The sequence below is a fragment of the Dromiciops gliroides genome, chromosome 2 (genome assembly GCF_019393635.1).
Source record: "Dromiciops gliroides isolate mDroGli1 chromosome 2, mDroGli1.pri, whole genome shotgun sequence".
NCBI classification, from domain to species: Eukaryota; Metazoa; Chordata; class Mammalia; order Microbiotheria; family Microbiotheriidae; genus Dromiciops; species Dromiciops gliroides.
In genome coordinates, this window is record NC_057862.1 from 672,837,823 (window position 1) to 672,864,286 (window position 26,464).

The 26,464-nt window shown below is 36.9% G+C and overlaps 1 protein-coding gene across 3 annotated transcripts in view; it reads right to left on the reverse strand.

The window, feature by feature from the left end:
* Positions 1–26,464, reverse strand: part of CTNNA2 (catenin alpha 2) — a 1,529,678-nt gene that overhangs the window by 939,911 nt on the left and 563,303 nt on the right. For 2 of the 3 annotated variants that reach the window (XM_043982315.1, XM_043982316.1), the window contains exon 7: positions 19,643–19,846. In XM_043982315.1, the coding sequence (XP_043838250.1) occupies positions 19,643–19,846 (204 nt within the window). Of the gene's footprint in view, positions 1–19,642; positions 19,847–21,716; positions 21,722–26,464 lie in introns of those variants that run through there. The other variant, XM_043982317.1, reaches the window with a different exon arrangement.

A 26,464-nucleotide genomic window follows, 5' to 3' on the forward strand; every position in this document is an offset into this window, starting at 1 on the left:
TGTTTCAAAGAACCTACTGCCCTCCATTCTTTGACTAGACAAATGTTTACTTTGAATTAAGGTTGAAGTCCATTGTCTAAAGGTTACATCAAGTCGTCTGATGTCTATACATCCAAAGTCGCATCAGGTTAGGTATTTATTGCTTTCTTAGTTTCTGTTTAGAATATAATCTATATTCCAGTGGCACTTGGGGAGAAATACAGCAATCTCTGGAGAAGTGGCATATTATCCTTGTTAAATATGACAGGAAAACCAAAGTTTCTACAGTCAGATACTTTTTTGGGGGGAGGGATGATAATAGAATTGTAAGTGCAATGCAGAAATCCAAAATGGTGGTCTTGAGAGTCCATGAAGAAGTTCATTTTGGAGAAAAGGTGATGTTTCCAATCTCCCCTCAGATGGAATATCTGCTGAGTTCTGGATGAATAGATGGATTACCAAAGGCACAGCTGTCACTGGATGCTCCAGGAACAAGGGCCAATCTAGGAGAATCCCAAAGTTGTAAAAAAAAAATAGCAAAAGCAAAGCCTTCTGCCTTCCCAAAAGGATCAGCAGGCCACTCTGTCTAGCTGTCTCTTATAACATACCAGCATCACTTTCATCTTACTTACCTGAATTTCATCCCTTTTACTTATCCCCTAATTCAGCCAGATGCTGGTAAACTATTAAATTGGTCTGTCAAGATCAAGAAATATGGAGCCAAGTATCATTTCTATCCATGTGATGAGAGCTCCAAATTTTCTATTACTTTTTTTTTTCCAGAATAGCCACACACATTGATTGACCTGAGGGAACAATTAGATGTGAGTCCTGCAAAAATCCTTTACAGAGACATAAATGGAATTGTTGAACCCAATGCATTCATTAAATCCCAATCCCAAAGTGACTATTCCATGGACAAATTCGGGGAGGAGAACATAGAGGAGGTGACAGATATATCAGTAGAAGCATGAATGCATTACCAGTATGCACACAAAAAATAAATGGAAGGACTAGTTTCCCATTTAGATATCAGGCTGAAGTAGAAGAAACCAAGGAAGTTGTAAGTCTGGATAGACTGACATCTACTGGTTAGAATACATTTCTTCCCCATATCAGGAAGAAAGGATAATGGCTAGGCATACCATCATAATGGTAGTAAGAAGAATGCACAGTAGTACTTTAAGGCCATAAGTGTTTCTGACAATAATGGTCTGAAGTGCCAAACCATCTAGAATCTTTCTAACCAAACAAAGAGATCACACCTGCTTTTCCACAATGTTATAATACCATTGAATTAAATTCGAGCTGAAATAATGAATTATCTTCAAAACACTATACACTGCAAGGCCCCTGAAAGCAGGAACTACTTCCTCTATCCCAAATCAACAAAACTTTCACATTACAGATACTAACGCCTTCTCATGGAATAATGGGGCGATTTTTCTGCTTAGCTCAACAAATCAACTGGTAATTAAAATAGCGGGTCTTTTGGAACAAGAGACTTAAAAAAGCCTTTTCAGGAAAAAACCCTCAAATTATATTTTAATAATTGGTTGCCATATGTAATTAAAGAGTATGCAAAAGTCATAATCTCACATCTCATAATATTTTTTTTCTTTTGAATGAATGAATTTTATAATTCCTCCCAAGAGCTCAAGAATATGCTAGCCCCACCAGCATAGTCATCAACAGGGACAGAACAGGTGTGATGCTCCCAGTTCTTGGGATGCCTTTTTAAGGAATAGCTACTGTCATTACCCTCTAGTGCTCTCCACTGTTGGCAGGGTTGCCTATTGAAAAGTTATACTGTTGTTGACTGGTAACATGGTGATCCCAGATAGGATGCTATTAATCTATCATCAAGAGAACATCTAATTTTAGTAGTTTCTAGTAATGAAGGTAGATTTTCTTATATGGCTCTATGAACTTTCACTCAACCAGTCCTTTATGACTGATGGATGGCATAATGATTATTTGTGGGTCTGAAAGAAGGGAAATAGAATTCAATGAAACTAGCTAGGCTAGGGGCTACTGAACCCATTACTTTGGATTTAGAAACATTTTGCTCAAACTAACTGCCATATTGGCCATAGAGAGGTATGTTGAATTCATATAAATTACCATGACAATTTTTTTTATTATGTAACTGTAAATGACCTGCTGCAATGACCCTTCAGTCTATGTATAATCATCATCATCATCAAATAGTGATTTTTTTTCAAAGTCAAAAATCATAATTTTATTGGTATGAAGAAATCCCACATAGGGAAACTCCCTCTACCAATGCAAAGGTATAGCTGCTCTGTAACTTACAGCATTCAAGCACTGCTTGGCACAAAGAGATGTCAGGGTCATATAATCTTCATATTCCAACATTGGGATTAAATGCAGACTTTTGTGACTCCTAGATTAGGTCTCTATCCATGACACCATGTTATTCCCTATTATATATAATAATGAGTTATCAAACTAACATCGCAGTTTTCACAACTGAGTAGTACATATTCCATCAGCAATCTTTATGCATATTTTCACTTTATTAATCTTTACAAGATTCCTATAAGAACAGGTCAATTATAATGATCCCTTTGTTATTGAAGAGGACACTGAGTACTGAAAGGTTAAGTGACGTTTATAGAGAAACAAACCTAGTGAGTAGCAGAGCTGAAGTAAGAAGTCAGAGCTCCTAACTCCCTGGCCCAGGCTATTCCTACAATACCAATCACACTCATAATTGGACTCATGAGAAGTGACCTGGACATTTAATTTAAGAAGCCAGTAAAATACTTAATTTCCAGTCTGTATTTTAGATAATGGTATTACTAGTGCCTAGTCAACCTATGACCTCCTAATCACCAAATCTAATGGACTCTCCCCCTGTATTCCTTCTCATTTAATTACTCTTGACTATTCCCTCCTCCTTAAATACCTCTTGTCCCTTGGCTTCTACATCCTTTACTCCTCTTTCCTTAGAACCTCTTGATCCACATTCTTATCATAAATTCTAAATGGAAGTATGTTGCTCTAAGTCCAATCCTCAGACCTTAGTCATTCAATGGACACACGCACTCATAATATTTATATTTAAATTTTGTTCTTGAGTCATTTTAGTCATGGCTGACTCTTTGTGACCCCATTTGAGATTTTCTTGGCAAAGATACTGGAGTGGTTTGCCATTTACTTCGCTACATCATTGTTATAGAAAAGGAAACTGAAGCCAATAGGGTTATGTGACTTGCCAGGGTGACACAGCTAATAAGCGTCTGAGGCTGGATTTGAACTCAGATCTTCCTGACTCTATTTACTGTTCCACCTAGTTGCCCTCAATGTCACATAGGAAGTAATTATCATATATGAGATTTGAACTTGTATCTTCTGACTTTAACGCTAGTCCATTCCATTATGTCATACTTAATGGCTAGCCTGGTCATGTATAAGTAACTTAACTTTTCAGAACCTCTATATCCTAATCTGCAAACATGGTTTAATAATATCTACACTTCTACCTCATATCATTATAAGGAAAATGCTCTGAAAACTGTAAAGATTATATAAATGTTATTATTATTATTCATTATTGTAGTACATATTCTAGCTTGATAAAAACTAGATTCCACATCACTTCACATAACACATTTTACCTAAAATGTATTCAATAACAGTTTATTGATAAGCTGCATTGTTCCAAGTTTTATTTCCCACTATGAAATGATGCCTTGATAATAAGAAAATTTCATTAGTCTTTGTCACCAAATTGGAGCATTAAAAACACTTCTCTTCAATGATTTTTGATAATGCCAACATTATAACACATCCCTCCCTTGAACTCTCATCCATCCATTATTTCCATCAATGTGTTGCTGAAGAAAGTTATTTCCTTTATAACCATACGTACTTAGCCAACCAATAAGTAAACATTATTTCTGCTCAACTGCAAAGATGAAAATCACAGCAGGGGAAGGGAGGAAGAGATAACAAAAACCCTTGATTAATGTTAAGTCTACAGAGAAGATAATGATGAACATGGGAAGAAAAAACAAAACACAACCAAGCTTCAGAACCTTCAATGTGATCTGATCTATTCCTCCCATAATATGTGTTCCTTAAATTATTTCTAGAGTCAGAGATTATGACATAACAAAAAGGGATGATGGTATTAGTGTGAGGAATTCTGCTGATTCTATATTTCCAATAAATTTGTTGTTCTACGTTAGAAAAAAAGAAAGGTTCTTTACATAGTTTATGCTGACTTGTATTGACCCTGGGAAAGTGATGGGTCAACAGAAATACTTTCCAAGTCTGTGAAATCCAATGTATGATTGCTGAAAAATGTTATAAATAAAAAAGATACGGCAGCAGAAAGAGGAGCCCCCAAATTAAGAAACACATATTAGCACAAAGTGGTTCTGTAGCTACTCAAAACATTTGGTGCTTAATTAGAGTAGATAGCTCAGCCCATTTTGAAAGTCCATCAAGGGTGTTCTAAGTGTAGAAAAAGAGAGAATTGGACTCTTGAGAATAAATGTACTGACCTTTATGTGATTAGGAATCTTTCACGTAAAGGTCAAGGAATGTACTGGAAAGTGTTTAATCTTTTGCAGTGCAGCTATGTGGTACAATGGTGGGCCTGGATTCAGGAAGACCTGAGTTCAAAACCAATGTTAGACACTTACTCTGTGTGTGACCCTGGGCAAATTACTTCACCTTTCTCTACTTCAGTTTTCTCAGTTGTAAATTGAGGATAAAAATTACACCTACTTCTTATGGTTGTTTTGGTATCAAATAAGATAATATTTCTAAAATACTTAGCGTAGTATTGTCACAAAGCAGTGGTTAATAAATGCTTCATTTTTTTCTCTCTCCCTCCCTTCCTTCCATTTTATGTGTGCAAATAGATAGATAGATAGACAGATAGACAAGATAGATAGATAGATAGATAGATAGATAGATAGATAGATAGATAGATAGATAGATAGATAGATAGATAGATAGATAGATAGATATAGATAGATAGATGGTTCTATAAAGAATTATTTTGGCATTTTGATTGATATTATAATAGATACTATATATACACTACTTTGTGGGAGTCTTGTCATTTTATTATATTACTATCAACCTCACTCTTTCCAATTTCTTATATCTAGAGAAAATAACAGAATCTCAATGTTGAAGCCACCTAGTCTTATACATAATCAAGAATGGTATGCAAATTATTCACAACCAAGGAGATAGTGAGGCCTTGAGGGGCATGGGGAATCCCTACCTCCTGAGGAAGCCAGCGCATTTTGTGATAACTCTAATTATTAGGAAGGATCCCACCCCCCACCCCCCCTTAAATAAAGTCTATGATTTGTATCTCAACAATTTCCAACCAATGCACCTAGTTTTGCAGTGGGACCAAATGGGACAAAAATAATCTTAGTAATCCATGTGACAGTTCTTAGAATATTTGAAGACAATGATCATATATCTTTCCAAGATGCATGCAATAGGGATACACCAAGTTTTCTTAATGCTGGATTTAGAATCAAGAATACTTAGGTTCAAATCCACCCCAAGACACTGACTAATTACGTGGTTTTGGGTAAATCACTCAATCTTTCTTTGCCTAAGCATCCTTATCTTTAAAAATGAAAAAAGTTGGACTTGTTAGACTATTATAAGCTTCCTTCCAGGTTTTAACAATAACAGCAGCAGCAGCAGCAGCAACAACAGATAGCATTTCTCTAGTGCTTTAAGGTTTGCAAAGTGTTTTATATATCCATTGAGAATGCATTAATAAAATGCTTTGTAATCTTATAGCCTCATGTAATGATACTGTTATTTTTAAATTTGTGGGATTGTGGTCATTTTATCTAATCTAATCCACAGAATAAGTTCAGTTAGGTAGGTGTCATTTTCATTCCTAGTTTACAGATGCATAAAGTTAGGTGAAAGAGATTAAATGTCTTTCTCAGGGTCATCTAATAAATATCTGAGACAAGATTCAAACCCAGGTCTTCCTTATTCAGGATGACCAGTCCTCTATCCCCAATCACCCATGCCTCCTTGCATCTATGATCTAAGTAAAACACAATGGAGAAAGTAGAACAAGACAAACACTATATATGAATGCAATAATGAGATGAAAGAATACATTTAAATGAGTTGAACTCAGAAAAAATCTAAATAATCAAGATCATTTTAGATCAACAGTTGATGAAATACACTTGTCTCCTTTAAGCAGAAAAGTAGGGAGACTATGGGGACAGAATGCTGCATAATCTACAAAAAATGGCTTTTTCGATCAGCTTTGCATAACTGCTGTTTATTGTTATAAGAAACAAATTCGTGATTCTATCTGTGTGTCAGGGGATCAGTAGATTAGAAAATGACACATATAAAAGTGACAGGCACTAGAATATTATTTCTTAAAATTAGGCTTAGAGGTCAAAATCTATAAAAATATTGTAGAACTGACTGCAAATTGAGACTCTGTGACACTGGACAAATTGCTTAACCTCTGTTTACCTGTTTCTTCAATAGCACCTACCTTGAAAAGTTATTCTGAGGATCTAATGAGATGGTATTGTTAAAAAAAATAAGGGGGCAGCTAGGTGGTGCAGTGGATAGAGCACCGGCCCTAGAGTCAGGAGGACCTGAGTTCAAATTCGACCTCAGACACTTGACACTTACTAGCTGTGTGACCCTCGGCAAGTCACTTAACCCCAATTGCCTCACCAAAAAACCCCAAAATTTTAGCACAGTGCCTACCATATAGTAGGCTCTATGTAAATGCTTATTCCCTTACCTCCCTTCCCCGTTTCTGGAAAGAAGCAATGTCAATCTTAAGGTTAAAAAAAGAGGTGATGAATGAGAATATGTAACCTTAAGTATTAGGAATTCATAGATCAAATGATCTGATTTAGGTGTGAATTAATTCTGTGCTAATGATGTGAATTGCTGGCAGCTGCAAATTATGATCACTAATTAAAGAAAAAAAAGAGGAGGAAAAATAACTGAGATATTAGCATAGGATGGATTATGATCAGAGTGGATGCCCCATTGTTGAAAGAGTCCCAAAAGTGGTTACTACTTTGGAGAAGGGTCAGAGTTAGGAGCTTTAAAAAAAAATTTCTGCCATGCTTCAGCTAGATGCTGTCTCATGATTTCCATGACTTTTTCAAGGGAATCAAATGTCAGATGAGTGCATGCCATTGAACTGTCTCTTCTGAAATCCCACATTCACAGACTGAATAATGCCGTGCTCAGCACTGCTTTCCAGGACACACTTCACTTGGTATTCCTTTCCAAGATTTATTCACATTCGCTAAAAGAGAATCCATTTTTAACACAGGTTGTATTAAATCCATTTAAAACAGCCCAGCTATCTTCTCTATTGATTTGATCCTCTGACTTTTGAGGTGTCACTTTATAAAATGTTTTACTAAAATCCAGTTAGAGTGTGTCTATATTCTCTTGAATCACTCGCTTCCTAAATTGTCTCTGAGAAACATTTCTATTTTCTAAGTGGCAACATTTTCAAGAGGAGAATGTAGAATCTGGTTGAGATTCAATGCTTCAAAAGAATTTCAGAAAAAAAGAGAGGACGGTGACAAAAAGAAAATGTGAATAAGCAATTTGATATGCTGAACTTTCTACCTCTATCCTTTACAAGCATGATTTCCATATGTTTGGAAGCCATTCTAAATGAAGATACGAAAAGGAAATCGGCACGTTTTCACAAAGTCAATGTATTAGCACATGGCAGGCATACCCAGAAGACAAGATGGGAGTAACATCATGAAGTATCTCAACTGAAAATTTATGATAATGAAAGGAATTGGGCAACTTATATGGTCAAATGTTGCCACAGCTGATGAACTGTCCTTGAAGTGGGTTCTCCCACTTGTATTTACAGGATGGCTGGTAATCTTTACCCTTGGAAAGAATGCCACCCCTGCCTTTCTGAGGTCATAGTTCTTCCAAAGAATCAAAGAAAGCCTTTATTTAGGAGGGGTTTCTTCAATTTTTTTTGGGGGGAGGCAATTGGGGTTAAGTGACTTGCCCAGTGTCACACAGCTAGTAAGTGTTAAGTGTTTGAGGCCAGATTTGAACTCAGGTCCTCCTGAATTCAGAACCAGTGCTCTATCCACTGCACCACCTAGCTGCCCCTTAGGAAGGGTTTCTTATCAATGTCTTTTCTTCTATGCACCCATCCTGCTTCTTCCTCTTGGGATTTATTTGAGCAAAAAGCATTTATTGAGGACCTATTATTTACTGAGCACACATTGGTATAAAAAAGAATCAGGGGGCAGCAAGGTGGCTCAGTGGATAAAGCACCGGCTCTGGATTCAGGAGGACCTGAGTTTAAATCTGGCCTCAGACACGTGACACTTACTAGCTATGTGACCCTGGGCAAGTGACTTAACCCTCATTCCCCACCCCTTACACACCCAAAAATACCCCAAAAGAATCAGCAAAAACCCCTAAGGAGATTCCAACTCATGCTCACTCAATTGCCAAGGTATATCAATTATTTCTATCTGGTCAATATCTCCTACATTTGACTTCTTTTTCTTGTTCGTTTGTTTGTTTTGTGGGGCAATGAGGGTTAAGTCTCTTGCCCAGGATCACACAGCTAGTGTCAAATATCTGAGGTCAGATGTGAACTAAGATGTCCACTAAGACTTTTTTTGGCTAGGCGGTGAGAGTTAAGTGACTTGCCCAGGGTCACACAGCTAGTGTCAAGTGTCTGAGGCCATATTTGAACTCAGGTCCTCCTGAATCCAGGGCCAGTGCTTTATCAACTGCACCAACTAGCTGTCCCCCTACCTTTGACTTCTCTCCAGGCAAATAATTATTATCTGAGTTCAGAATCTCATTACTCTGTACCTGGACTGGTCTCCTTACTTCCAGTATCTCCCCTTTCTAATTCATTCTTTATATAGCTGCCTCAATAGCCTTTCTAAGTTACAAGTATGGTTATGCCCATTGATCAAAAATCTTAGAAGAATGGCTCTTATTTTTTTCCTTCTAGAATAAAACAAGAACCCATTAGTCTAGAATAAAAGATCTTCCACAGTCTGGATTGTACCCACCTCTCTAGCCTTATTTGATATTAATCCTCCTTCTGCTTAGTATACTCTAGACAAACTGGGCCATCTCCCACTTCCAGCTAGTTACAATATTATTCATGAATATTCATCTTTCTCATCTGTCACTTTTTCAACATCCTTCTCTTCATCTAAAAAATCTCAATCCAGAACCACTACATCCATGCATTTTTCCCTGATACGCCCCCACCCCCAGCTAAAATTTTCTCTTCCATCTTAAACTTTCTTTACCACATTACTTAAAATATGGTAATATAATCTGTTATAGCCACATCATAAACCTTACTATACAAAATGTAACTGGGCCTGCCAGTCTCTAGTAGAATATAAACTCCTCAAAGACAGGAGATATTTGGTTGTTTTTGTCTCCAATGCTTAAAGCATAATGAAAACTGAAGAAATGTTTGTTGCATGAAACATTATTTGTTACTTACAACTCTAAAAATAGTCAGAGCACATATTATTCCCATTTCCAGATGAATTACCTAAGAATCAGAGAAGCAGCCAGTCACCAATCACACACCTAGAAAATGTCAGAGACAGGACTAGAAATAAGGTCATTGGTTTTAGCATTGGGAGGAAGCTCAGAAGTCACTTAACTCTTTAGTCACTTAATCTCTGACTGCCTCAGTTTCCTCCTCTGTAAAACAGGGATAATAATAACACCTGCCTCTCATGGTTGTTGGATAATCAAATGAGATGACAAATAGAAAGTCCTTTGCAAATCTTAGAGAACAATGTCAATGCTAGCTATTATCACTGTTGTTAGATATTCTAGACGTTGCTTTCTACAGATGAGGAAATGAAGAACCAGAAAGGTGAAGTAACCCTTCCAAAGTAATCAGAGGTAGTAAATAGTAAACCTGGGATCTGGGCCCCCTCATCCCCTGACTCAGAGCCCAAAGTCCTTTCCATCTCATTACAACAATAAAGATCAGACCTGGTGTTAATGACTGTTACACACATTGATGTCATATCCACCAGTAATTCCACAACCATACAACACAAAGAGTAATGTCTCAATGTTTTGGATGTCCTGCAATGCTCAAACAAGTGCTCAGCCTACTACCTCATGGGAAACAAAAGGAAAACACATGTGCAAGAGAAACAGTCTTCAGCTCTGCTCAGAAAGAGACCCTCTCAACCTAGATCCTATAGGTAGAGACATGCTTCTATCATAAGGGAACGCACACTAACTTAATGAATAATATAAGCCCTGGCTGGTTATTTCCTTCTCACCAAATAACAGACCAGCTTCTTAGCAAACTAAGTATATGATTTTAAAGAGCCTAATCTTATAATCAAATCCCACCTACTCCCATTCATCTCTCTCACCAACTGCTCCACTTATTTCCCAAAGAGCAGAACCATTCAGAGGGGCCTGATGAGGATTTTTTTCTTAATAACAATAACAACAAAAATAATAACAGCTGGCATTTTGTACCACGTCAATGTTTGCAAAACACTCTGCATATATTAATTCATTTCCTCTTCATGAAAACCCTGTGATGAAGGTGCTATTAATTTCATAGAATCTTATAGAATTTTATAGCATTTTATAGAATAGGAAATTGAAGTAGACAAGTTGCAACTTGTACAGGTTCACAAATCTGAGTGTTTGAGGCAGGATTCAGACTCAAATCTTCCTGATTCCAAACTCACCACACTACACAGGGCACTAATTCTGTGGGGTTAATTAAAGGCTGGCCAACCCAAGGACTAAAAGATCTCTTGAAGGCTCTCCACAAAGCCTCATTTACAATGATTCAGGGCACAAGATAAATTCCATTTCTGCTGAGCAACTTCATAGAGAGAATCCAGACAGACTCCTACAGGCATGAAATGCAACTTTTGAGGGCCACCTTGAAATTTCAGGAATGGGAGAGTAAGGAGATCAATGACCACATTGGCCTGTCTCTGCTGCCTTCACCAAATCAACCAAACCTGATGATTCAGCAGGCAACCTCTGTCACCAATTGTGGCTTCCTGATGAACTCAGACACTTGCATTTTCCTAGCTCATGAATGCAATTTACTATTGCCTGTTACATAGATTAACCTTGCATGATTCACAGCCACCTTTTCAAAGAGAGGGTGAGTTTCTTTCTTTTTTATGAAGGAAGAAAGTTCAAAAGCTAAATATGGAATTTCATGTTGCCTTAAGAATAGATTTCCCTTTTTTAAGTTTCTGTCTCACTTTAATTCAATAGTTTTCTTTTTTTGTCACCAGGATGAGTGGCCTATAAAATCTCAGAATGGAAAGTACCATTTTCAGAACAGTTATATATATTTAGCAACTTGTTTTCTTTTGAGGGAAAAATTCAACGGTGTCATCTGTATTTTACAATTTTTTTTAGAATGTTCCTAATTGAGAGAGAGGAATTAAATATATTAACACAGCTTGATTTTGGAGAAGGACCAAGGAACAAGAGGGCAAGGAAAGAGGGTGGGTGCTTTCCTGCTGTAGTAGTAAGACAGCTCTAAGAAAGTTAGCTCTACTCAGAGTAATTGGAAAAAGTGTAGACATCAGATGCCTACAGTTTGATGCAGCAGAATCTAAGAGCAGAAACATTTAATAATCACTAAAAGAAGATACTGAGTTCCATTCCCCTGCTCAGATTTCAAAGGCTAGCATATTGGAGAGTAGTTTCCAAATCAATTAAAAATTCCATTCATTTCGTGGGGGTGGGAATAGAGGAGGAAGAGAAGTTGGAACAATTTTTTTTAATTGATGTTAAAATTTGTTTTTACATATATTTTGGAAAATAAAATTCTATTCTAAAAAAAATTAAATTAAATTAAAAAAAAGAAGAAAGAAAGAAAGAAAAAATTCCATTCATGGGGCACCTAGGTGGTGTAGTGGATAGAGCACTGGCCCTGGAGTCAGGAGTACCTGAGTTCAAATCCGACCTCAGACACTTGACACTTACTAGCTGTATGACCCTGGGAAGTCACTTAATCCCAATTGCCTCAACAACAACAACACACAAAAAAAACAACAACAAAAATTCCATTCACCTAATATTCACGAAGCATCTATTACATGCAATGATAGAAAGAATACCAGTGAAAAAACATGGGTCCTTTAGAATTCAATGATAAAACCATAAACCTCCTTGCCTCTAAGGAATCCATGTTGCAGTGGGAGGTCACAAATACAAACTCAATGAATCTAGGACAAGAAAAATTGAAGACAGAGGGGGAACTAAGTAGGGAAATGAGAAAAAGTTTTCAAACATAGGAGGCACATGAGTAAGACAAGGGTTCAAGGAGGAAGAAATGAGGAAGGACTGTGATCTAAGCACAAAGCACACATTATGCAAATGCCACCAGTGGTGGGGGATGAAATGGCAAATTTAGAGAAAAGCTAAAAAGTAGTTAGGCTAGAATATAGAGATTGTGAATGAGGAGTTGTGGGAAATAACATCTGAGAGGTAGATAGACACCAAGTTGTAGATGATTATAAATGTTAGGGTAAGAAGTTCACTTTTTATCTAACAAGTAATGGAAACCACTGGACAACTTTGAGCAGGGGGAGCAATAATCACTAGAGAAAGTACCTGTTACCAGATGAGAGAAATGAGTAAGAACTGTGAAGTATATAGCTGGGTGGTGCAGTACATAGAATATTTAAACATGGAATCAAGCAGACCCAAGTTTTAATCCTGTTTTAGATATTTATTAGTTGTGTGACCCTTGGAAAATCAATTAACTTCTCAACCTCCATCTCTTAATCTGTAAAATGGAGATAATAGCATATTTCTCCCACAAGGTTGTTTTGAGCATCAAATGAGATAACATTAGTAAAATAATCTCTAAGCCTTAAAGCACTACATAAATGTTAGCTATTATTACTGTTGTTAATAAAATTGACCTTGAAGACTCTGATTTTGTGGAGATAAATTTCTTTGTGAGAAAAGGAGCAATTTGCTGTCCTACAGAAATGGCCTCATATTTATGTAAACGAAGAGTTTTACTAAATACAGAATGAGCTACAGAAGATATCAGAAGGTGAGGAGCTATAGAAGAAGAAAGTTGGAAGGTGAGTGGGGAAAGCAGTTTAATTTGCCCACCAGGATCAGTGAAGTTACAGGTTTCCCTTGTATGGTGGATTGTAAGTGACAATTAGTGGTCTGTGGAAATAGAAGCATGAATAAAAAAAAGCCAAATGGAATACAAAGGTAAGTCACTATCCTGTTCTTGTAGCAAACAAGTCTAGGAATATTTGTTATCTTTATGTTTTTTTCCACACTGATCCTATCCATTTGAAAGGTTGGAAAGGAAAAGTGGGGAAGAAAGGATTTTTGGAGGGAAAGAAGAAGAACTCGAGTACAGTAGAAAGAAGGGAATCCACATGAAATGTCTGTGGCCTTGTTAACAGCAAGAACACAGAACCAAAGATTTACAGGTGTTTCTGCCTGATGTAGTTGTGGGTACCAAAGAAGCAGTCTTTGTAAGTGGGCAGCAGAAAAGAATTCTGGGAGTGCAAATTCCATAGTTGCCACAGGACTAGAGCTCACAGTACATTGGGTTAATATGAATTGCCTCTAGCATTCTAAATTTTGGTATCCTGGGTTTTGGAGAAATGAGATGGAATCAAGCAAGGTGGGGAAAGAAGAGGTAAGAAACTGTACTCACCAGGATATATTTATGTTCTCTAATGTACTTTCTATGGGAGGCTAAGATGATGTGATACCTTTGAAGAACCTTTCTTACATTTATCACCTGAGCTGTTATTAAAAACTCTGGCACCCAGGGCAAACACAATCAAAGGGAATAGGGGGATCTCACATTGGGACAGAGTGGTAACATACTTTGTAGAGAGACCTTGAAACCCAAAATATTCTGACCTCATGGTATTATAGCAAAAGATCCCTGGACCCAGCACTGTGGTTGGGCTTGGGAGAGAGAGATAGAGACTCTTGAACATTGTCTCAGGACACCACCAAATTTACTATTGAGGAAGATACCATGAGCAAAAGTTTGAAACTGGGCCAGAGAGGAATTCCTTGAGGGGAGGGACCTGGATTATTTTTACCTATTGCCATGTCCAATGCCTTGTATGCGAGAGGTGAAGTCAATTCATTATTTACCTGGGATGCCACAGGCAAGGGTACATCTATATGTTAGGAGTGGGTGGGGATTGGGGAATGTATAATATCTGAGAGCTTCCTATATTTCCTAATTTCCTTGCTAAGTAGATCCTAATCTCAGTTGTTTCTCCCTACTGAAGAAGTACAAGTGCTAGCAGTCTTCCTTCCAAATTCCTGTTATCTTGGGACAAATCTCAAAATATGGTTTCACTCATTACCTTTCTCTGTTTAACTTGTATACATGGAATCTAACCCCTTAAGGTGCTGAGTTAAAATAAGACACACCATAATCAAGTAGATAAGTTGTTCATGGGGATTCAATGGGATGACTTACTGTTGAGAATTTGCTCAAGATCTGGTCCAAATGACAAAAGTAAATTTCATTAGAAAAACTTATGGGTCAGATAATAGAATGAATGTAAGTTTCACCCATTTTTTTTTTTTTTAGTTTCTGGTGGACAACATCAGGGAAAAGTGCCTAGGCACTTCTTACTCTTCAGTCAATGTATAAACTAAGATCACTGTATATTCTTGGGGGAAATGGTCACCTGTCTCTTTCCTACCTTTTCATGTGTTAGAAAATCAGAAGCATGATAGATGTCACAAAGAAATCGTCAGTGCGCCTTCCTTTCAGAAGCGTGAAATACCTCTTCTGTCTCTACCCCTTTGTTCCCTTCACACCAATCCCAGCTCAAAAATCACTTTGTAAAATTCACCCTTGACCCTTTGCATCAAGTTCCAGTACTTACACATAGAGACTAGGAGTTATCTTTTTTTTGCCATGGACACCTTTGAGGGTCAATCTGGTGAAGTCATTGAAAAACCCTTTCTCAGAATCGTGTTTTATATAATCGAAGAGAATATTAAATTCCAGTTAGCATTTAATAAAATAAAGATGTGACTTTTTCCTGTCCAAGTATGTGGATCCCCTGAAATCTAACCACAGAATCCTTGGGTGATCTGTGGGACCCCAAGTTAAGAATCTCTTATCTAGACCTACACTGCTCAGGAGTTGTGTAATTTTAATCCATGACCTGGGGCAGGTGGTTAGGTACATAGTGACTTGCTGTGGAGTTTTCTTTAAATAAGCTTTGTCTACCACAATAATTACATTCTCTTAAATATCTATAACTCATATTACCCATATTATAGAAAATTTAGTGAACAGTTACATAGTGAGATTTGGGGTTAATTTGTTTTCCTTTTTTTATGAATACATTCCTTTAAACATCCATTGCCTCTGTTCATTAAATACTACTTGAATATAAACTTCTGAGAGTAGGTAGTCTGCCTTCAGCTTGAAAGAAACTCTTCAAAGCATCCAGCATTTACTACCCAGTCAGTCAATTACATTTTATAATACTCGTTGAGGAAGACAAATTCCATAAAATATTATTTTAAGGTACAAGTTCCCTTTTAAAAATATTCCCTACCCATCATTTATTCTTAGTCTAAGACAACAAAGAAATGATGCTCTTCAGAGGATAAATGCCGCCAACTAATTATACCAGGGGCTGGCACTTTCCCAGAGAAATTATACTTAATGGTACAATTTCAACAGGAGGCAAATGTCCTGCTCATACATGCAATGAATTTACAAGAAGAAGCCAATGCAAGGACTGAACAGTTTCTGAGAGATGGCAGAAATGGTCATCACTCATTATCAATCTGAAATTTTCATTTACACCTCCTTCCTTACACAAAACTGAATGATCCCTTGGGCCCCAGCATTGTTCTGCAGGTAGAGACAATAGTCAGAAAGGCTACCCAGGAAAGAGCGCTCTGAGTTTGCATCTTTAGGATTCCAGTCTGTCTGGGTTGTTTCAGCTTTAGTTGTCTTACATCCTGAAGCATGCTTAAAGTTTGTCTGAGGCTGAATGACATGCAAACACTTTTATCTAGAATGCAACTATTCTAAGAAAGTTTGAATTAAGTGGCAAATTTTAGTGAGAAGAGAGATGGGCATGTCCTTTGCCCCACCTTCAATATGCAATGTAGGTTCAATGTCTACTCTAGGTCAAGAATGAAAATGGAAGTGCATCTTGTGCAAAGATGAAAGCTCCAATCACCAGTATCCAATCTGAATATTCCATGGAATGTGGCAAAACCATTTAAAATATACTTTCTCTTCCACATATATATTAAAACTGATATAAACTGAATCTTCATATTCTATGGAATATAGGGAAACTATTCCTAAATATAGTTTCACTTGCACAATTTAAGATCGATTCTGTGAATTTAGATAGGACTTTTTCCGTGCCATTGCTAGTGATCCCCTCCATCATAATTATCCAATAATGGAGGACTCCTGGAGGTAGATATGCCTAACATGTTTCTCTCTTCAGAATGCCCTCCATGCCAGTTGTTCCCTTTCTCAGGACCTACTTCTAGCTCATTTCCTTAAAAACAACCTTCAAATTAAAAACTGACCCAGTGATTTTTGTGTTAAGTATACATATATTATATATGGAGGAAAACACACACACAAGCTAGATGATCAACTCTATTATACTTGTATTACTTAAAAATGGGCACTATTTCGTACACAATTGGCCCACACTCTTCACAGAGCACCCAACACCCAGACCGAGTGTACTTAATGTATGAGATAAATAGTATGAACTCCAGCACAAAATAAATACTTGTTCATTACCTCCCCCACCTTTGAAAGAATAACTGAGGATGACTGTGTATTATTGAGAATCTACATCAGTGTGAAAGCAACTCACATTAGTGTTTATGTAGGCATTTTCTCAGCTTGATGACCTAAATGTTGACTACAGTCCTCATCAAGAATGCTTAGAACATTAGCATGAAAGTGCTAGTGGACATCCTTGTGTTTATATCTTTATTTTTAAGGCTTAGCACAAAAGGAACTGATCTGCATCAACATCATAATAGTTGAATAATTTGCTGATTATTTATCTACATTTACCACCAATAAATTCCTTTCATCTCCTTTAACTAATAGCATTGGTATTATTACTCTATATCGCGCTTGGAAAGGACTAGAAAAATGTGGAATGTTGTCCAAATTTTATGGCTTTTATAAACATCTCAAAAATTATTTTTTCCTTTTCCAAAGAATTTAATTTGCATATACAATGTGCATAGAATCTGATCTTGCCCACTTTGGTGCTTTAACATTGAAGTCTCTTCTGCATTAACTGAAAGTGAGGCAATGTTTCCAAAGACCTTACTAATCCAAGCCCCCTTCATATAGCTTTGAACATCAAAATGAAATTCACAACATGAGAGAATTCTGAAGTCATTCATCTCTGCAAAGATCTAAGGTCCTTAACACATTAAGTCAAAACTTTCATTCCATTACATTCTGTAGATATTGATTTGAAAAGCACATTCCATAGATATTGATCTGAAAACTATATTTCCCAGGGCAGCTAGATGTCGCAGTGGATAGAGCACCAGCCCTGGAGTCAGGAGTACCTGAGTTCAAATCCAACCTCAGACACTTAACACTTACCAGCTGTATGACCCTGGGCAAGTCACTTAACCCCAATTGCCTCACCAAAAATAAAAAAATTTAAAAAATTAGAAAAAAATCCCCTGTATTTCCCCAAATCAGTCCTACTTTTATTCAGGCACTCAGGTTAAAAAAAAAAAGCAGAAACTCTCTGTTTCCCTCCAATTTTCCCACCACCACCACACATGCATACACACACACAACTCTCACTGAAAATGTTTCACCTTAGGGCAAATAAATAAATGAAAATTTCAGTTTTTTCTTTGGCAATGTTTATTCCCTCAAAGACAAGAAATGGTTCATTTGTCAGAGTTGGAATTAAAGATTCTGTTTCCCAGAGGAGGATACCAGCTCTCCTCTTTTATATATGCACTGTTTAGAAATTAAGTTTCTATTTTGAAAAATAGTCTTTTCTGAAAAATTTGTGCAATCAGAAAGAGGTGGAGAAATTCCTGAATTTGAGACAACTATATCAATCCCTTTAACTGTTTATGAAGAGCCCTTGTAGACCAAAACCAGAGAAAAAGTTCACACATACAGCTTGGAATAAAGCAGTCCTGATTGAATAGACTACCACTCCCAAGATTTGAATTGCCATCCCATCTTTTTAACACTAAAGACAAAAGCAGCTTTAAATCAACCAGGCCTTCTAAAAGTTCAATATCTGAAGGAAATTCCAGGGCGTGGCTGGTGGTAAACAGTACTCTGATGGAGGAAGGTAATTTATTTTATACTAATTCATGTCCTATGACTTGACACAGAAGACCACTTTGGTTGACCTGGCAGGAATGCTACTGCTTTTTCTTTATGCAGTATGCCCAGTCTTAATCCTATCCTTTTGCACATTTTTCTCTGCCCCCCACCCCTTAGGAGTAGGAGAGACAATGGTGACATTAGAAGCTCTTTGGGACAATGAGTAGCATCTCTGTAGTGATATTCAGTCTTAAGAGTTAGAATTTGTGAAGGCTTGGCTCAGAGCAACCTGGGGGCCTGTTTTCAGTGACATGAGCTATCCGTACACCTTGCTATCCCATTTATTACTCTCCAGTATCATGAACCAAGGGGAGTCTCATTTTGCCCATTTCCATTTACTTTCTGGGCTCATTGAAGTTAGCACGCCTCCTCCCTGAGTGGAAAGCACAGAATCCCTAAGTCCTAGTGATCTGAAACAGTGAGCTCAATCAACCTAAGCCAGCCAGCATTATAACAGCAAGGCAGAGGACACAACCGCAATTCACTTCCTCTCAAAGGCATCTCAGTATTCCTCTCTGCTATAAGACTTTAGCTTATAACCTTCTCATTTTTCTGTAGCTATACGAGCACTATCTTTACTATATTTTACAACTGTTTACAGTATAAAACGACTAGATTCAGTCAATATCTATTTGAAAATGTGAATCATCTCAGATACACACATCAAATTACAACATATTAAAAACCCTTCTAAGATGAATGCCAGCTAGACATCTGCCAGCATTATTATAAACTACAAAGGACCACAAATACTCCAACCTTACATTCCTTTTAATTATTAGAATAGATATTCATTCTTTCAAGGATAAATTGGAAAACTCTGACCACTTTAAACTTTGAAAGGTTTTGTACTTGTTGAAACCATGACCTGGTATATCCAGGCATTTCGAGAAACCACCTATGGCTACATTAAGTCCCTAATTTTTCACATTTCACTGACCAAAGTCACAAGGAGATTATTAAGTCAAACATGCTAAGGTTGAATCCAATTTCTACTAAGATTTTGCTTTCAAACACATTTAGAAACACAAATCAATATATTGAACTCTCCAAAGCTCTTCCTTGGTTTCTAAAGCTTTATATTATATGGTAATATCAATTTTCTGGTTTGGCCTATGTTTTTATTTTGTTTGTTTTGTTTTGTTTTATGAACACTTTGAGAAGTTCCATAAGATTGCCGCCAAACAAATAGATCCTTGAAGAAAAGAATTATAAAAATAGATGACTTACATTATTCATGTATTCACTGAGCAGATCCTGGAGGGCCTGTCGCACTGCATTACACTCAGCTACGATTCTCTCCCGACGGTCATCACGAGTACAAGAAGAATCCGCCATCAGCGCTGCACCACTGATAATGCTCTCCAGCCTTTCTTCTAGAGATGGTCTGAATCGAGCCTCACTGAATGTCATAGGGTCTAAAATGATCTTGTTCTGAAAAAGTAAAATTAAAATGAGCAGAGGCAAGAAGACTGCTGTCATGCCTTGGATTCAAGTTAATAAAATAGGTGCTTTCATCCCATAGGAAAACTTTGTGGCCAGTTTGTGACTTTCGCTGGTTTTTAGAACACTAAAGGAGAGAACATCAAATGCTTAAGTTCTTATGCCTGAAGTCCATATCTAAAATAGTTCTGAAAGTATATTGTTGGCAAAATCTTTATCAACAGATGGGTTTTCGCATGAGCGAGCAGCACTGAACACACATTAAAACCAGAAAAAAAGTAGTTGATCTCTTTTTAAAAATATTTTATCTGATAGATTGGATAGTTCTGTAAATCTTTTAGAGATAAAGAGGATGAGTTACCGAAGTAACTTTAAAATAAAGGTAATTAACAGACTGATATAATCACTCTTAATTTATTTTAAAGTTTAATTTAAAACATGGCAATCCCATTTACATGTGTGCCCAATAAGAAACTGTAGCCATTAATTTATGTGTACCTTGTATTAAGGTCCAGGGTTCCAAGTCCTTGTTCTGTTGACTCTGTTCCCTATCTATGTCTTTGTGTGTGTCTGTCTGTCTCTATCTCTGTCTGTCTCTGTCTTGTCTGTCTTTTTTTTTTTCTATCTTTCTGTCTCACCTTCTCTTTGTTTCACTCTGTCTCTGTTTCATTCTCTCTGGCTCTATGCATCTGTCTCTGTCTCTATCTCTGTCTCTCCCCTTAGATTTTCTAGCTTTCTATAGAATGGGATTGTACCACATGGACCAATTGTATTTCTTTACGTTCACTTTAACAATCAAGGTCCTAAAACTGAACATCTTGCAAAAATAGGAAAAAGTATACCCCCTTAAACTTTACCATACCTCAAAGCCAAGAAAATAATGCCAAAATAAAAAGAGAATGAAAATATCATGGTTTTAAACTTGGTCAACACATATCTTCAAATGACTGATTTAACAACTAAATCAATGAGGGAATTTATGTTAGAGTACATAGAAAAAAATATCTCAAGTAAAACCTATCAAAGTTCAAATAAAACTTAAGCCTTTTTGATTCCATTTAAAACCTACTGGTACAATAAGGAAACTCTTTGTATGTTTATTGCTGTAGTTGCTTTACATGTGCTTTGTTTTTCATATAAATGAAAAAAGTACTATTGTTTTGATTGAAAAATTGGTGGGACCATAGTGTTATTCTAACCTGAAGTGAGAAGTCATGAGTTCTTAAATCAATGTTGCCATCTATTACCTGTGATTGCAGGAATTAACTTGTTTGATCCACAGTTTCTTTACCTGAAACAAGGTAATAATATCACCCTTGTCTACCTCAAAGAGTTGTTGTGAAGCTCAAATGATTCACGATGTAAATAATCAGAAAGGTATAAGGCACTATACAAATATAAATTGATATCTTATTGTTGTTTATTATTACAGTTATTCCTGACTCTTCACAACCCCATTTAGGGTTTTCTTGGCAAAGATACTGGAGTGGTTCGACATTTCCTTCTTCAGGTCATTTTGCAAATGAGGAAACTGAGACGGGCAGTAGTAAATGACTTGCTCAGGGTCACACAGCTAATAAATGTCTGAGACCAGATTTGGACTTAGGAAAATGAGCCCTCCTGTTTCCAAGCCAAGTACTCTATCTACTATGCCAGGACTTCAATGATTCTGTAATCTCAAAGAAAATCATATCCCCTCTACACAGAATCCAATCCATTCATGACTTTTATACATAAGTGATTCTTGTACACACGCTTTTATAAATATACTATTGCCAACAAACCCTTCCCTTTTTAAAACTTCCTAATTTCTATTAAAAACATTCCTATCCTACCAGCTTTCCTAGTTCATCACCTCAACATCAAACTCATCTTCTCACTCTCCCTTACCACACAAATCCAATTAGTTGTAAAAATCTAATTGTGTTTTTCCTCCATAACATCTCTAGATTCAGACCTCTTCTTTCCACTGATAGAGCCACTATGGTCATTTAAACCCTCAGAAACTTGAACTAAGATAACTGTAACAAGCTCCTAATCGGTCTCCCAATTTTCCTTAAATGAAGATGTGATTCCCACAAACATTCAACTCCACTATCATTCTCTTGCCTCTGGGATGAAATATCAACTACTCTGTTTAGCTCTTGAAGACTTTTACAACTTAGTCCTAGGCTGTCTTTTCAGCTTCCCTGAAATTATTCCTCCTCACCCATTGTGGCATACAATCAATCTTTTTTTCCCTCTGATTCTGACACACAAAATTCCTGCGCCACTTTTCTTGCCTTTTCACTGAGTGTGCCCAATTCCTGGAAGGCCTTCCTTCTCTACCCTATAGTGGCCCTCTCTTTCACAGCCCAAATACCATTTTCTTCAAGAAGCCATTCCTGATCTCCCTCTCTCTTAAATTAAGTGAAATACCTAGTATTTCATCAATTACTCTTTATGATATAATACGATATGCTATATGGAATGTAACCTCAGAGGGAGCAGAAGGTACTACTGAGGGATGAATTTCCAGGCTGAAGCAATCTCAGAGGTTAGAAAGATTTCTGAAGCATGCTCAGAAGGAGTTTACAAGAGGAATAAGATCTGGTGACAGACTGGTGGAAAACATAGCTCTATAGAGTGATGGATAGTGGGAATTTTCCCCTTCTGCTTTTTTGTGAAGAAATCAGAATTATTTTAGAAAGGTAGAGGAAAATGTATTCATAGTAAGTGAAATAAGAGAGCATCAAGATCACTAGCGTCCCAATTTCTAGGACCTTATGAAGTACATCCCAGGGGACTAAAAGAGGCAGGGAAAGTGAGATTTAAGTCAGGTCAACAGAGGAACTGGTTTGGCAAGGACCAAGCTCCAAGTCGTGGCAGGAGTGAGGAGGTAAACGAGGCTTGGTGGTATTTCTGGACAAAACCTTGAAGTGGGTTATCTATGGTGGAGAAAAAAAAAGCAGCCTCAGGGACTTGTTCTCCTTTCTTCCATTACTTCTCCAAGTGCTCTCACTTCAGATCTCACCCTGAATTGGTGAGTCAGGAGAGGGAAGGCTGAACCACTTGTGATATATGAGTGTAATTGAATACTATCGTCCTATAAATAAGGTTGAGCTCAATGATTTTAGAAAAAAAAGAAAGGATAAACATGGACAAAATAAAAAGTGAAGGGCAGCTAGGTGGCGCAGTGGATAAAGCACTGGCCCTAGATTCAGGAGGACCTGAGTTCAAATCTGGCCTCAGACTCTTGACACTTACTAGCTGTGTGACCCTGAGCAAGTCACTTAACCATCATTATCCCACAAAAAAACCCAAACAAACAAAAGTGAAATGAGCAGAACCAAGAGAACATTTTCTAAAGTAACACCAAGATACAAGTATGTGTAGAATGATACACACACCTACACACATATATAGCTGTATAGATATAGCTATATACATATTTGTCTCTAATGGCAGCCGACTCTAGGGAAGGAGGGGAAAGAGGGGAAGGAAATTACATGATAACTTTATTATATATTTAAAAGGAATATCCAGTTTGACATAGCAGATTTGCAGTTTCATTTACAATAGCTCTTTCATTATACTATGTTATGCCTACATCATTCCATAAATTAAAAATAAAATATTTTAAAAGTATATTCTGAACAATCCATGATGTAAGAGGAACAATTAGTCTAATGTGCTTGGTGGTCATTGGTAGAAAGAGCAACCAATCTACATTTATTAAGTACCCAAACATGTCAGGTACAATGTTAAGGGCTCAGAAAGAAGATCCAAACAACAGTCCCTGCCCTCAAGGAGTTCACATTTTTTTTTTTGGTTAGGCATTTGGAGTTCAGTGACTTTCCCGGGGTCACACAGCTAGTAAGAGTTAAGTGTCTGAGGTAAAATTTGAACTCAGGTCCTCCTGACTCTAGGGCTGGTCCTCTATCCACTGTGGCACGTCGCTGGCCCAAGCTCACAATTTAATGGGGGAGACAATATGTAAACAGGTATATACAAAGCATATTATATACCAGATAAATAGGAAATAATTAACAAAGGGAAGGCACTGGATGTAGGAAGGGTCTGATGGATCTGGATGTCAGAAAAGGCAAAGAAGGACAGTGTTTTTAAATAGAGAAGTTATTTGCAAACCGTGGTCCATGCTCTAAGACTCCTTCATGGAGCCTATGAGTTCAAAACTATATTCATAATAATGCTAAGACATTAATCGACAATAAAAATGCTCCTTTCTTTTCTAACTACATATCTCTGGGTGGCTGGATTTTCTTTATACACTTCAAATGAAATGGATTGAATGTAGAAGCAGATATAAAGATCCAGCTGTTTTCTAATAAGCCAGGCATTAAAGAGATTTGCAAAAAAAATTATCAAACTATGCCACTCTTCTTACTAATTTTTGTGTTCTGGAAAATATAGTTATCTTTCATAAAATATGTCATGTTGTCATGCAATGGAGTTATTATTGTTACCTGAAATGAATATATTTAAAAATAATTAGTTTTTACTTCTAATATGTAAATATCAATAGATGTAATGTAAAAAATTATTTGGGGTCTTCAATATTTTTTGTGTGGGACAATGAGGGTTAAGTGACTTTCCCAGGGTCACACAGCTAGGAAATATTAAGTGTCTGAGGCTGGATTTGAACTCAGGTACTCCTGAATCCAGGGCCGGTGCTTTATCCACTGCAGTGGATAAAGTGGCACAGTGAATAAAGTGGCTCAGTACATAAAGCACCATTCCTGGATTCAGGAGGACCTGAGTTCAAATCCAGCATCAGACACTTGACACTTACTAGCTGTGTGACCCTGGGAAAGTCAAATTAACTTTCATCCCCCACCCCAAATATATAGAGACCTGAGTCAAATTTATAAAAATACAAGCCATTCCCCAATTGAGAAATGGTCAAAGGTTATGAAAAGGCAGTTTTCAGACAAAGAATTCAAATTTATCTATAGTTATATAAAAATGCCCTAAATCATTATTGATCAGAGAAATGAAAATTAAAACAACTCTGAGGTACCAGCTCATACCTATCAGAGTGGCTAATATGAGAAAAAGGGAAAATGCTGGATGTTGGATGTTAGATGTTGGAAGGGGATGTGGGAAAACTGGGATGCTAATCTACTTTTGAAATTGTAAACTGGTCCAACCATTCTGGAGGGAAATTTGAAAGCTACACCCAAAAAGCTATAAAACATATCATACCCTTTGATCTAGCAATTCCACTGCCAGTTTATATCCAAAAGACACCCCCCAAAAGAAGAAAGGGCCTATTTATACAAAATATTTATAGCAACTCTTTTTGTGGAGGCTAAGCATTGGAAATCAAAAGAATGCTCATCAATTGGGGAATGGCTACACTAGCTGTGGTATATGATTGTGATGGAATGTTACTATGCTATAAGAAAAAAACTGAAAAGACTGAAATGAACTGATGTATAGTGAAGTGAGCAGAACAAGGACAATGGTGTGCACAGTAATGGAAATATTGTTCAGTGAAGAACTGTGAATGACTTAGCTTTTCTCAGCAGTACGATGATCCAAGAGAATCCCAAAAGACTAATGATAAAGCATACTATCTGCCTCCAGAGCAAGTACTGATGTTGATTGAACACAGACTTCAGTATCCTGTTTTATCCTTTCATTCTTTTCTTTTTTCAAGTCTTCTTATACAAAATGATTAATATGGAAATGTTTCACATAATTGCACATGTATAACCTATATCTCATTGTTTACAGCCTTAGGGAAAAGAGAGGGGAAGAAAGGAAAGAGGGATAGATGGAATTGGGATTTAAATACCTTTAAATACAAATGTTATTTTAAAAAGAGTACAAAAACATCCTGGGATCAAAAAACTTGAGAAATGTTGGAATAGAGAGGGAAAAAACATGAACAAAATAAAGAGGGAGAAGGGGGATTATTGAAGCACGACAGATATGCTGACTTTTTTGAAAGATGTTTTGGCAGAAGTTAGGGAATAGGGTGTCCCCTCCAGAAGTTTATATAAAGCCCTGAATCTGAGAACCCTGCTATTATTTCTTCTCATATATGTTTGTGTATATATATATATATATGTGTGTGTGTGTGTATACATACATACACACATAGTATACATATGTATATGTATATATATATATATATATATATATATATATATATATATATATACATGAGAAAGAGAGAGAGAGAGAGAGTGTCAAAGAGGGTTAAATGACTGGCCCAGCATCACACAGCTAGTAAGTGGCAAGTGTCTGAGGCCAAATTCGAATTCAGGTCCTCCTGAATTCACAGCTGATGTTTTTTCTACTGTGCCACCTAGCTGCCCCTAATGTTTGCTATTTTAAAAATCTCTCCTATGTAACTCATGAGAATATATACATGCATCCATAAATGTATATTCGTGAATGTATAGAAAATATATAGAAAATGTATAGAAATGTATAGAAAAGTGGGCAATTTTGTCCTTCATTCTCAAAGAGGACTATGGCAGATGTCATGAATTGCAATGAATTTGATTTTAAGTGAGGAAGTGCTATGCAAAGTCACCAGCCTCACTCTCTCCTCCAGAAATGTCTGGGCCCAGTAGCAAGATATTATCAAGATGACTT